General features: G+C 44.3%; 1 protein-coding gene across 1 annotated transcript; it reads right to left on the reverse strand.

The window, feature by feature from the left end:
- Positions 1-5545: 5545 nt before the first annotated feature.
- On the reverse strand, positions 5546-7494 carry LOC139551385 (complement C1q tumor necrosis factor-related protein 3-like). Its single transcript, XM_071362868.1, has 3 exons — positions 7185-7494; positions 6828-6953; positions 5546-6197 (listed from the first exon to the last, which is right to left on the reverse strand). The coding sequence occupies exons 1-3, from the start codon at positions 7492-7494 to the stop codon at positions 5917-5919; spliced, it is 717 nt and encodes a 238-aa protein (XP_071218969.1). The 3' UTR covers positions 5546-5916.
- Between the last annotated feature and the right edge of the window lie 5675 nt (positions 7495-13169).

Genomic DNA, 13169 nt, shown 5'->3' on the forward strand with positions numbered 1-13169 from the left:
GAGGAAGAATTGAATGAAAATATCCTGCACACTACCAGGGAGATTCCAGTGTGAGCGTGTGCACACCTTATGGATGTTGAGGTGTGTGTGTGTGTATTAATGTCAGTAAGTGTGTGTGAGGGAGGGCGAAAGGGAGGGAGAGGGAGGGAGGGAGAGAGAGCGAATGAGAGAGGTGTGAGGGCAGGAAAGAACTGATCCCAATATCTATTCTTTACAAGACTGTTCCACTAGGTGGCAGGAAGCCTAGTGGTTAGAGTGTAGAGATGGCAGGTAGCCTAGTGGTTAGAGCATAGAGGTGGCAGGTAGCCTAGTGGTTAGAGCGTAGAGGTGGCAGGTAGCCTAGTGGTTAGAGCGTAGAGGCGGCAGGTAGCCTAGTGGTTAGAGCATAGAGGTGGCAGGTAGCCTAGTGGTTAGAGTGTAGAGGTGGCAGGTAGCCTAGTGGTTAGAGCATAGAGGTGGCAGGTAGCCTAGTGGTTAGAGCGTAGAGGTGGCAGGTAGCCTAGTGGTTAGAGCGTAGAGGCGGCAGGTAGCCTAGTGGTTAGAGCATAGAGGTGGCAGGTAGCCTAGTGGTTAGAGTGTAGAGGTGGCAGGTAGCCTAGTGGTTAGAGTATAGAGGTGGCAGGTAACCTAGTGGTTAGAGTGTAGAGGTGGCAGGTAGCCTAGTGGTTAGAGTGTATAGGTGGCAGGTAGCCTAGTGGTTAGAGTGTTGGACTAGTAACCGAAGGGTTCTAAGATCAACTCCCTGAGCTGACAAGGTAAAAATCTCTCATTCTGCCCCTGAACAAGGCAGTTAACCCACTGTTCCTAGGCTGTCATTGAAAGTAAGAATTTGTTCTTAACTGACTTGCCTAGTAAAATAAAAATAGTTTGCACAGCAGCTAACATGGTTTGCTTCCTTTCTGTCTTGAGGGTTCTAGTCATCATCCCAGAGGTTCTGCTTCCTTGGTGAACTCAGTGACCCTTGACAGTCAGAAACACACTGTGACGTACCCTACGTCTACCAATGCAACCTTAATGCTCTCTGTTCACAAGGCTTGCTTTTTCAGAGAAATCACACAAAGATAAGGTTCCTGGTTTAAAATGGAGGATGTTTGAGGTTGTCTGGGACCATATTGTTAGGCCTAGTCATTCACTTAAAGGACCAATCAGCAGTTGAGACTACAACAAAGTGGACACCCCACCTCTGTTTTGGTAAAAAGCTGAGGGATGGGATAGGAGAAATGTAGCTAAAACTCTCAATTTCATAGAAAGAGCTTTGGATACAAGGACTGACCGTCCCAAATTATAGTTTTCACTATGTTTTGAGGATGTAGTGTGTTTGTTTAAAACAAGCTTATATTTTGGGTTCTGACGAAGAGTGACAGTTGAACTAAGCTTCTTCCAGAATCAATGGGTATAAATCATTGATTTATTAGTCCAAAAATGGATGTAGCGACTGTAGATGAGCCCTTTTAATGGGGTAGGAAACGTAATACAATTTTCAATAGAATCGATCAGAAACCTTTCTTACCATTCCTGCAATTGAATGGATATGTCGTCCAAATAAATCAAAGGCAGTATGAGTGTACCGTCACCTATGTATGTTATGATTAGATTGTAAGAAACTTCTGGTAATACCTCAGAATATGGAGCTCATTGATAGTTATAAAGCTTTGTGTTTCTGATACTTTGTCCAGTGTGTGCAGAATCCATGTGTGAGATCTGTGTGTGACATCCTGACGTCAAGATTTATGCAAAACGTTTGAAGAATGCAGTGAATTGTGCAGCTCAAATTAATATTCACCACTGAGAATCTCTATGGAAACCAGGTCTGGTTTAGTATACAATAGTCGGACCTGGGGATCCCTGAGGAGGGAGGGAGACACAGACAGACACAGACAGGCAGACAGACAGGCAGACAGACAGACACATATCAGATAAATAGTTACTGTATGCAGAGTAAGAGTTTTCTAAATGGTTTAGTTGTTGCTGTTATCAGATGTATGATCAGCTGGATTAAACCCATTGAAACAGTGATACTATGTTTAACTATGTGGGAAAACTGGTTTGGCCATATAGCTCTTACTGTGTGTATGCGGACAGTACATTCATGCATCCTTGTATGTTTTTGTGCATTTGCAAGCCATGCCTAAACGGGATGCATGTGTGTGTATACTACTGTGACCTGGTCCTGTATAGGTAAGGTGGGATCCCTTTGAGGAATGATGATGGATCCTAGAAGGGTGAAATACAATGGGGGTTTGCTTATTGGCAGGTACACTGTAATACTCAGTTCCACTGCTCACACACACTGTAATACTTAACCTGGCCAGGTGGAGAGGCCATTAGGCCAAACATCTCTCAGGTACACAGCCTGACCCATAAGGTCACGTAAGGTTGGGGCTGCTTTAGCCATGGGGTAACCATGGCAACCTTTTTATCCTTCATCCTTTAGCCTGTGTCGTGTACATTAGGGCAAAATACAACGGTAAATGTTTTAAAACGTTTTGCAACAGGATGTTTTCTTATTGGACAGGACCAGGTAGTCCCCCCCTGTTTGTCTGTTTTCTTCCGTTTGGTGCCTAATGAGCAGGACCCTGGCCCTGCATCATATTGTCTTAGTGTGCTGGTGTGTCGCAACAGCTCCTCTTTGACCTGTAAAGATACCCTGTCAGGGTAGTTGTCACAGTCTCACTTCTGCATTGAAGGGAATCAATCAGTGTGATCTGTGAGATATAGAGCTATATCTTTTACTCTTCACTTACCCTCAAAGTGAACGTGAAAGTAGGGATATTTTGAGAGTTGAAGTCAACCCTTACAGATAGACATTGTCTCTACATAGTGTGTTGAATCCAAAGTGATAGCTACCGCTGTTTTGGAAGATGGAACATGTTGAAATGACTATTCAAAACAAAGGAAGGGGGGGGGGGGTGATGTCCTTGTTGGCTTGCGGTACATCAGATGTCTCACTGACCCCTGACCCTTTGTAATCTCATTTGGGGCCGAGAGGCCAGCCGATCGTATGACACTAACTTCGTTGCCATGGTTATTTATCTCCACTCAGTATGTAGGCCTACTGTTCAGTCAGCCAGGCCTGTGAGTGAGAGAGCGATCAGCAGAAAGATCATGATATTTTCCCACGGAGGACATCCACACTGTCATTGGCTCTATTAATGTAGTAGTTAAGTGGCCCCCGAACCCTCCCTCAGCCCCTCCCCCATCCCAAATACAACCCCCGAACCCTCCCTCAGCCCCTCCCCCATCCCAAATACAACCCCTGAACCCTCCCTCAGTCCCTCCCCCATCCCAAATACAACCCATGAACCCTCCCTCAGCCCCTCCCCCATCCCAAATACAACCCCTGAACCCTCCCTCAGTCCCTCCCCATCCCAAATACAACCCCCAAACCCTCCCTCAGTCCCTCCCCATCCCAAATACAGCCCCTGAACCCTCCCTCAGCCCCTCCCCCATCCCAAATACAACCCCTGAACACTCCCTCAGCCCCTCCCCATCCCAAATACAACCCCCGAACCCTCCCTCAGTCCCTCCCCATCCCAAATACAACCCCTGAGCCCTCCCTCAGTCCCTCCCCATCCCAAATACAACCTCCAACCCATCCCTCAGCCCCTCCATATCCTAATACAACCCCCAGCCCCTCCCTTAGCTTCCCCCCATCCCCAAGTACCCCACCTGTTGCTTCCCAGATACCCCAGAGTTATTAAGCATCTAAACCATATGGACACAGAGAGATTATTGCCCCCAACATAAACACACACATACGTGCATCCAGGAGGAGGCTGATGGGAGGAGCTATAGGTGGAAGGACTCATTGTAATGTCTGGAATGGAATTCATGGAACGGAGTCAAACATATCAAACGTATGGAAACTATGTTTAACTCTGCTCCATATATTCCATTCCAGACATTACAAAGAGCCTGTCCTCCTTCGGCTCCTCTTACACACACACACACACACACACACACACACACACACACACACACACACACACACACACACACACACACACACACACACACACACACACACACACACACACACACAATACTACCCCCTCCCTAGCCTCAGGGACCCCTTCCTCCCTCCCTTTCCCCTCAGTACCCTCTGTCAGGGTTTGGGGTGAGGGCAGGAGGACAGTATTGAGATTCAGCTCCCATGTTGTCACCACTACACTAAACTGACTTCTACCATACAGCGTTAATGGACACGAGACGCATTCTTCTCAGTGTTCTCGGTATGAAAATGATTCTGTATCTTGTAGAATAACCACAATGAATGTGCACTCACAACAAGACCAAGAGAATAGAAGAATCATGAATACATTTGTAAATGCAGAAACCTCCACTATTATTAAAGCCAAAGAGACAAATCTACCGTTAGAATGCATTGTGCCGATTCGTTGAGAAATAAGTTACTGCTCTGACGGCCCTCCACCAGTGTGTTCCACCCACGACGACCCTCCACCAGTGTGTTCCACCCACGACGACCCTCCACCAGTGTGTTCCACCCACGACGACCCTCCACCAGTGTGTTCCACCCACGCCGACCCTCCACCAGTGTGTTCCACCCACGCCGACCCTCCACCAGTGTGTTCCACCCACGACGACCCTCCACCAGTGTGTTCCACCCACGCCGGCCCTCCACCAGTGTGTTCCACCCACGACGACCCTCCACCGGTGTGTTCCACCCACGCCGGGGCCCTCACAGGGGTTTGATAGTGAACATATGGGGGGCCTGCTCACTCAGCACAGCCCTGTCTCCCCATGACCTTTCAGAGGAATTAACAAATGAATACTTGAGATCTCCAATAGGCTATTATGTGGTAGAGTGGAAGGGGGGGGTTGTGTTTGGATCATCCTGTAACACAGTGACTAGATCTATTTACTACATGTTCTATTGGATCACAGGAGGCTGCTGGAACGGAGCATGTGGAATGGCTTCAGACACCTGGAAACCATGCGTTTGATACCATTCCACAGATTCCGCTCCAGTCATTACCATACGCCCGTTCTCCCTAATTAAGGTGCCTCCAGCCTCCTGTGTATAGGCTATTGTAGTCATGTTTACTGTGTCGGATATCAACCTTTGAAGAGACAGACTTGATAAGATAACCTGTATTATTTGTACATTGGTCTCTATTTTTCTCAGGTGTGGTTTGTTTTGTCCGATCAACTGTCATAAGGAAATAACCTTGACAAGTGCTTTCTTTATAAGAGTGTCATAAACAAGATACACGTTCACCAAAGCCCCGTTTATACCTTCCGCTAACATAAATCCTTCATCCTGAACTTGTCCCGATCTTGTCCGTTTACACTTATAAGATCTAAACAAAACCAGATCACAGTGCGTCTTTTTAATCGTCTACACCTGTCTAAAAATGTGGGCACAATCAGAATGTGGACAAGATCAGGACAAAGAACGCATGTTAGAACCAGGTATAAACGTGGCTCAAGAAGCTAATACCTGAATAACAGTGATTACTACGTGGAACGACAAACAAGGGGTATGTGAAAGCAATAATATGGTGGCAATATGACTGACACGTGATCATAACAATAATACACTTTATTTGCATAGCATTTCTCGTACAACACATTGTAGCCCAAAGTGTTTTACAGTTAGCCTTGTGTAATAAAAAGTGTAGCTGGCTAATTTCAGTGCCACTCTGGATAAATATATACAGTTAAGGTTTTTATTAAGAGACAAAAGGATCAAAGCAGCGCAGTTTCATATCAAATATATTACACAAGAATGAGCTTAATATGTACAACTGTATTACCACTCTAAATATTCACAACTTTAATAGTGTTCATATATGATCACATCATTGATTCACAAATATGCCCTAAACATTGGTTTTAGAACTACCTTACTGAGAACATTACATGACCGGAATCAACCAATGAGCTTCCTTCTCCTCACAGACGGAAGAGCAAATGACCAATGAATGTGCTGTGGTTATTGCTATTGTCAAAGATCCATGTATTGGCCCAAAGTTGCATGTAAACATGGTCTCCTACGTTCAGCTGCAGCGAGATGCCATTGGTTGCGGTCTCATGTCGGTTTCCAGAGACGTGGTTGTACACAATAATCATCTGTTCTCCGTTGTTCATCAGTCGAAGCCCCATGGGTCTAGAAGATCTGTTGTGACCTGAGAAGCTGAAGTAGTAGACTCCTCTGACCGGTGCTGTGAAGATTCCTATAGGAAGGGGACAGGTCAATAAAAAAAGTTACTCTCTTATTTTACCAGGTAAGTTGACTGAGAACACATTCTCATTTACAGCAACAGCCTGGGGTATAGTTACAGGGGAGAGGAGGGGGGTGAATGAGCCAATTGGAAGCTGGGGATGATTAGGGGACCGTGATGGTTTGAGGGCCAGATTGGGAATTTAGCCAGGACACCGGGGTTAACCCCTACTCTTACGATAAGTGCCATGGGATCTTTAGTGACCACAGAGAGTCAGGACACCCATTAACATCCCATCCGAAAGACGGCACCCTACACAGGGCAATGTCCCTAATCACTGCCTTGGGATCTTTTTTGGGGGACCAGAGGAAAGAGCATCTCCTACTGGTCCAGGACCAGCCCTGATCAGCTTCAGAGGTAAGCCAGCAGTGGGATGCAGGTTGGTACGCTGCTGACAATTCAAACAACCTATGTTATACATGTAACTGAAACCACTTCGGTCTGTACTGCTTCAGTCAGTTGGGTGCATAATGATACCCGTCTTCTTTTACTGTGAGGAATGATAATGAAGTGTTATTAAAATAGGAACTATTGATTAAGTGAAGAGCGTGTGAGAGTGAGACTAGAGAGTAATAGGCCTACCTGTTGATGGGTTGTAAGCACTTCCGATGTTTGTGTAGACATTCTTGTAGGTCAGAGTGATTTCAGTGTTGAAGGGGTCAATGTGGCCAACATTGCTGATGGAAGCTGCAAAAGCCACCTGTCTACCTGCAATATATCCATGATAACATTGGGTTAAAGTCCATGTTCTGTTGGGATCTATACATCAATTCCTCATCACTTAGTTGTTACAGAATTATCTAATGTTAGTTGAAAAGTTTACGTCGATTTATATAAGAAAAACTGCTATCATACTCAGCAAATGTGCTGATAGTTTACAGTCATCTGAGATTGAATAAACAGTCATACTTATCATCTGTGTGGATCTCAATCTATTACCTTGAAGGTCTCTCTTCAGTTCCTCCACCTGACTCTCGCTGGCTCTCAGTTTAGCTCCCACTGCTGTCAGCTCTGCTCTCTGCTCTGCCATTGCAGCGCGCATCTCTCTCAGCACACTTGCCTGTCTGTACACCGTGGCTTCTGCCTCTACTGCCTGTTCCTCTGCAGGAATCTCTTTGGCTTTGCTCTCTACTCCCTGGTAGTCTAGCTGCTGAGTGATGCCATTCACTCTGATCTCGTCAGAGTCCTGAAGCTGAGCCACTGACAGGTGACAGAAGACTAAGGCTAGCAGAGGCGCTGCTGTCTTCATTCTTAGACTGGAAGATACTGGATGATAATGCTGGATTCTTGTTGTCTTGGTTGTTTGTCTCGACTGTGTTTCTCTTCTTGTGGTTTATTTTGCTCAGGTCTCAGTCCTCTCTATATACCCTGCCCGTCCTATCAACTGCCATAAGGAAATAACTTGACAAGTGCCTTCCTCAAAATAGTGTCATAAACAATATACACGTTCACCAAGAAACTGATACCTGAATAGCAATGATTAACTTAAAGTTGGCACGTGAAAACATCAATAATATGGTGGCAATAAGTCTCCTCCTCTTGTGGTTTGTTTTGATCAGGTGTCAGTCCTCTCTCTCTCGATATATATCCAACTCCCAAGGAAATAACGTTGAAAAGTGCATCCTTTAAAATAGTATAATGAACCCGTTTTATGGTAATAGACTAGACAAGATGCATGTTCAACAACAAGTGAATACAGTGAAGGTGAACAGAAGAAAACAATGTGATACCTGATAACAAGGGATAACTGATAACACGGGATAACTGATAACAAGGGATAACTGATAACAAGGGATAACTGATAACATGGGATAACTGATAACAAGGGATACCTGATAACATGGGATAACTGATAACAAGGGATAACTGATAACAAGGGATACCTGATAACATGGGATAACTGATAACAAGGGATAACTGATAACAAGGGATAACTGATAACAAGGGATAACTGATAACAAAAGATACCTGAAAACACGGGATAACTGATAACAAGGGATAACTGATAACAAGGGATACCTGATAACAAGGGATAACTGATAACAAGGGATACTTGATAACAAGGGATACCGGATAACAAGGGATACCTGATAACAAGTGATACCCGATAACAAGGGATACCTGATAACAAGTGATACCTGATAACAAGGGATACCTGATAACAAGGGATACCTGATAACAAGTGATACCTGATAACAAGTGATAACTGATAAGGGATAACTGATAACAAGGGATAACTGATAACAATGTGATAACTGATAACAAGGGATAACTGATAACAAGGGATAACTGATAACAAGGGATACCTGATAACAAGTGATACCTGATAGCAAGTGATACCTGATAACAAGTGATACCTGATAACACGGGATAACCGATAACAATGGATAACCGATAACAAGGGATAACCGATAACAAGGGATAACCGATAACAATATGATAACTGATAACAAGGGATATCTGATAACAAGGGATACCTGATAACAAGTGATACCTGATAGCAAGTGATACCTGATAACAAGGGATAACTGATAACACGGGATAACCGATAACAAGGGATAACTGATAACAAGGGATAACTGATACCAATGTGATAACTGATAACTGATAACAAGGGATAACTGATAACAAGGGATAACTGATAACAAGCACGTGGACATCCCAGATGATGGCAATAACCCTGACATGTGATGTTATTGACATTAGAAAGTCATATTTTTACGGTCTTCAAACAGAATTCACAAAAAAATACATTTCATTTGCAAAATGCATTGACTCCCGAAACGTTAAATACATGACACAAAATCAACTACCTCCGTCAAAACATACAACTTATCTAATGAAAAGTGATTTCAATTAGTCGTTACACAATGGCCCAATAAATACTATCAACATACTCTAACATGGTTAAGTCTCTTTTATATGTCTGGCCCATTTGTTGATACTATAATTATAGAATTAAAGGTAAACATATTATCACAGCATGGGCTGGATTCTTTTGTCCTAAAATCATTTGACCAAAGATGACCAAGAAGAATGTCAATATCAATATCAATATCCAGAAACAATATCCAAAATATTCCATTTGAACTGAGAGCTGAACTATCTTCCTCTATGGGTTCCTCTACTTCTCCTTTGTCTTTGCCCTCGGCCTCTTACTTGGTCCATTCTTGCAAACAGCAACTCAGAGGGGACCTCTTTTAAGCATGAATAAGGAATGATTGCTGATTGAACAATTGTGCAAAGAAGTGTTGCACACGTGCAGAAGAGGTCCACGTTCGTGGAAGTAAGGTGTATCAGCTGTGACCAAATGTTTTAATTTTGTTTGTCAATACTCAACTGAGTTTTGCTTCTTTTGTTAAGAGTTGTGTTTGCTGTTTTGCAACAATGTGCTAAGCATTTAAATTGTGTGTGAAAGCAATGAGACATGACTTACAGTTTAACAAAAAATAATTCTGTTGTGCTCATGAGGTTCAGATGGAGGTCAAGTGGAACCATGTTTCATTACAAGTGTCTTAGCAATTGTAATTGCCAGGGAGGAAAAGTATTTAACGTGACTCATCTCCCATATTTGTGTCCAATATTTGTAACTGTACAAATTCAAAACTGATTCTGCATGTTGAGTTCAGCAATGCCTGATTTACACTACCGGGCCAAATCAAGCCAAGCCGAGCCGAACTGGGCAGGCCTGCTTACGCATCCACCAGACTGGCACCATGCTGGAGAGGACAGACTGGCACCATGCTGGAGAGGACAGACTGGCACCATGTTGGAGAGAACAGACTGGCACCATGCTGGAGAGAACAGACTGGCACCATACTGGAGAGGACAGACTGGCACCATGCTGGAGAGGACAGACTGGCACCATGCTGGAGAGAACAGACTGGCACCATGTTGGAGAGGACAGACTGGCACCATGCTGGAGAGGACAGACTGGCACCATGCTGGAGAGAACAGACTGGCACCATGTTGGAGAGAACAGACTGGCACCATGCTGGAGAGAACAGACTGGCACCATGCTGGAGAGAACAGACTAGCACCATGCTGGAGAGAACAGACTGGCACCATGCTGGAGAGAACAGACTGGCACCATGCTGGAGAGAACAGACTGGCACCATGCTGGAAAAAACAGACTGGCACCATGCTGGAGAGAACAGACTGGCACCATGCTGGAGAGGACAGACTGGCACCATGCTGGAGAGAACAGACTGGCACCATGTTGGAGAGAACAGACTGGCACCATGCTGGAGAGAACAGACTGGCACCATGCTGGAAAGAACAGACTGGCACCATGCTGGAGAGGACAGACTGGCACCATGCTGGAGAGGACAGACTGGCACCATGCTGGAGAGGACAGACTGGCACCATGCTGGAGAGGACAGACTGGCACCATACTGGAGAGGACAGACTGGCACCATGCTGGAGAGGACAGACTGGCACTATGCTGGAGAGGACAGACTGGCACCATGCTGGAGAGAACAGACTGGCACCATGCTGGAGAGAACAGACTGGCACCATGCTGGAGAGAACAGACTGGCACCATGCCGGAGAGAACAGACTGGCACCATGCTGGAGAGAACAGACTGGCACCATGCTGGAGAGAACAGACTGGCACCATGCTGGCGAGGACAGACTGGCACCATGCTGGAGAGAACAGACTGGCACCATGCTGGAGAGAACAGACTGGCACCATGCTGGAGAGAACAGACTGGCACCATGCTGGAGAGGACAGACTGGCACCATGCTGGAGAGGACAGACTGGCAACATGCTGGAGAGGACAGACTGGCACCATGCTGGAGAGAACAGACTGGCACCATGTTGGAGAGGACAGACTGGCACCATGCTGGAGAGAACAGACTGGCACCATGCTGGAGAGGACAGACTGGCACCATGCTGGAGAGGACAGACTGGCACCATGCTGGAGAGGACAACATGAAAAGAAAACACCAGAACCAACCCAGTACAGTTAGAGCTGTTGTGTGAATCAGGCACAAGACACTATTGTCTTCTGACATGACCCAGTCTGAGAGATTTAGTCTCAGATAACAGATTTAGCAGCAGGAAGTCACCCTTTCCTACTTCCTCTCTGTGCTTTTACACAGGATGTGGTTGGTGTAACCAGTGGAGGGCAAATGTGAATGTTTTCAATGATTCATTCTTTCACTTCTTCCTTGTATCATTGCTCAATAATGTACAAAAACCCATTTGTGCCACATGCACTGACCCTTACGAACAAAATGAAGGAGGACATTAAGGGCATGGGGATGGACTCACTCATTCTGGAAATGTGCAATAGTGAAATGTAACTAACTATGTAAAAGAATCATGCAATCATGGATATTAAAATGAGTGTGTAATACCATTATGTACAACACTCAGGGACCTCAGACATTAAGGAGATGTGTAATACCATTATGTACAACACTCAGGGACCTCAGACATTAAGGAGATGTGTAATAACATGATGTACAACACTCAGGGACCTCAGACATTAAGGAGATGTGTAATAACATTATGTACAACACTCAGGGACCTCAGACATTAAAGGGATGTGTAATAACATTATGTACAACACTCAGGGACCTCAGACATTAAGGAGATGTGTAATAACATTATGTACAACACTCAGGGACCTCAGACATTAAGGAGATGTGTAATAACATTATGTATAACACTCAGGGACCTCAGACATTAAGGTGATGTGTAATAACATTATGTACAACACTCAGGGACCTCAGACATTAAAGGGATGTGTAATAACATTATGTACAACACTCAGGGACCTCAGACATTAAGGAGAGGTGTAATAACATTATGTACAACACTCAGGGACCTCAGACATTAAGGAGAGGTGTAATAACATTATGTACAACACTCAGGGACCTCAGACATTAAAGGGATGTGTAATAACATTATGTACAACACTCAGGGACCTCAGACATTAAGGAGAGGTGTAATAACATGATGTACAACACTCAGGGACCTCAGACATTAAGGAGATGTGTAATACCATTATGTATAACACTCAGGGACCTCAGACATTAAGGGGATGTGTAATAACATTATGTATAACACTCAGGGACCTCAGACATTAAGGGGATGTGTAATAACATTATGTATAACACTCAGGGACCTCAGACATTAAGGAGAGGTGTAATAACATTATGTACAACACTCAGGGACCTCAGACATTAAGGAGAGGTGTAATAACATTATGTACAACACTCAGGGACCTCAGACATTAAGGAGATGTGTAATAACATTATGTACAACACTCAGGGACCTCAGACATTAAGGAGAGGTGTAATAACATTATGTACAACACTCAGGGACCTCAGACATTAAGGAGATGTGTAATAACATGATGTACAACACTCAGGGACCTCAGACATTAAGGGGATGTATAATAACATTATGTACAACACTCAGGGACCTCAGACATTAAGGAGAGGTGTAATAACATGATGTACAACACTCAGGGACCTCAGACATTAAGGGGATGTATAATAACATTATGTACAACACTCAGGGACCTCAGACATTAAGGAGAGGTGTAATAACATTATGTACAACACTCAGGGACCTCAGACATTAAGGAGAGGTGTAATAACATTATGTACAACACTCAGGGACCTCAGACATTAAGGAGATGTGTAATAACATTATGTATAACACTCAGGGACCTCAGACATTAAGGAGATGTGTAATAACATTATGTATAACACTCAGGGACCTCAGACATTAAGGAGATGTGTAATAACATTATGTACAACACTCAGGGACCTCAGACATTAAGGAGATGTGTAATAACATTATGTATAACACTCAGGGACCTCAGACATTAAGGAGATGTGTAATAACATTATGTATAACACTCAGGGACCTCAGACATTAAGGGGATGTGTAATAACATTATGTACAAC

This window comes from Salvelinus alpinus, chromosome 23 (assembly GCF_045679555.1).
Source record: "Salvelinus alpinus chromosome 23, SLU_Salpinus.1, whole genome shotgun sequence".
Classification (NCBI taxonomy): Eukaryota; Metazoa; Chordata; class Actinopteri; order Salmoniformes; family Salmonidae; genus Salvelinus; species Salvelinus alpinus.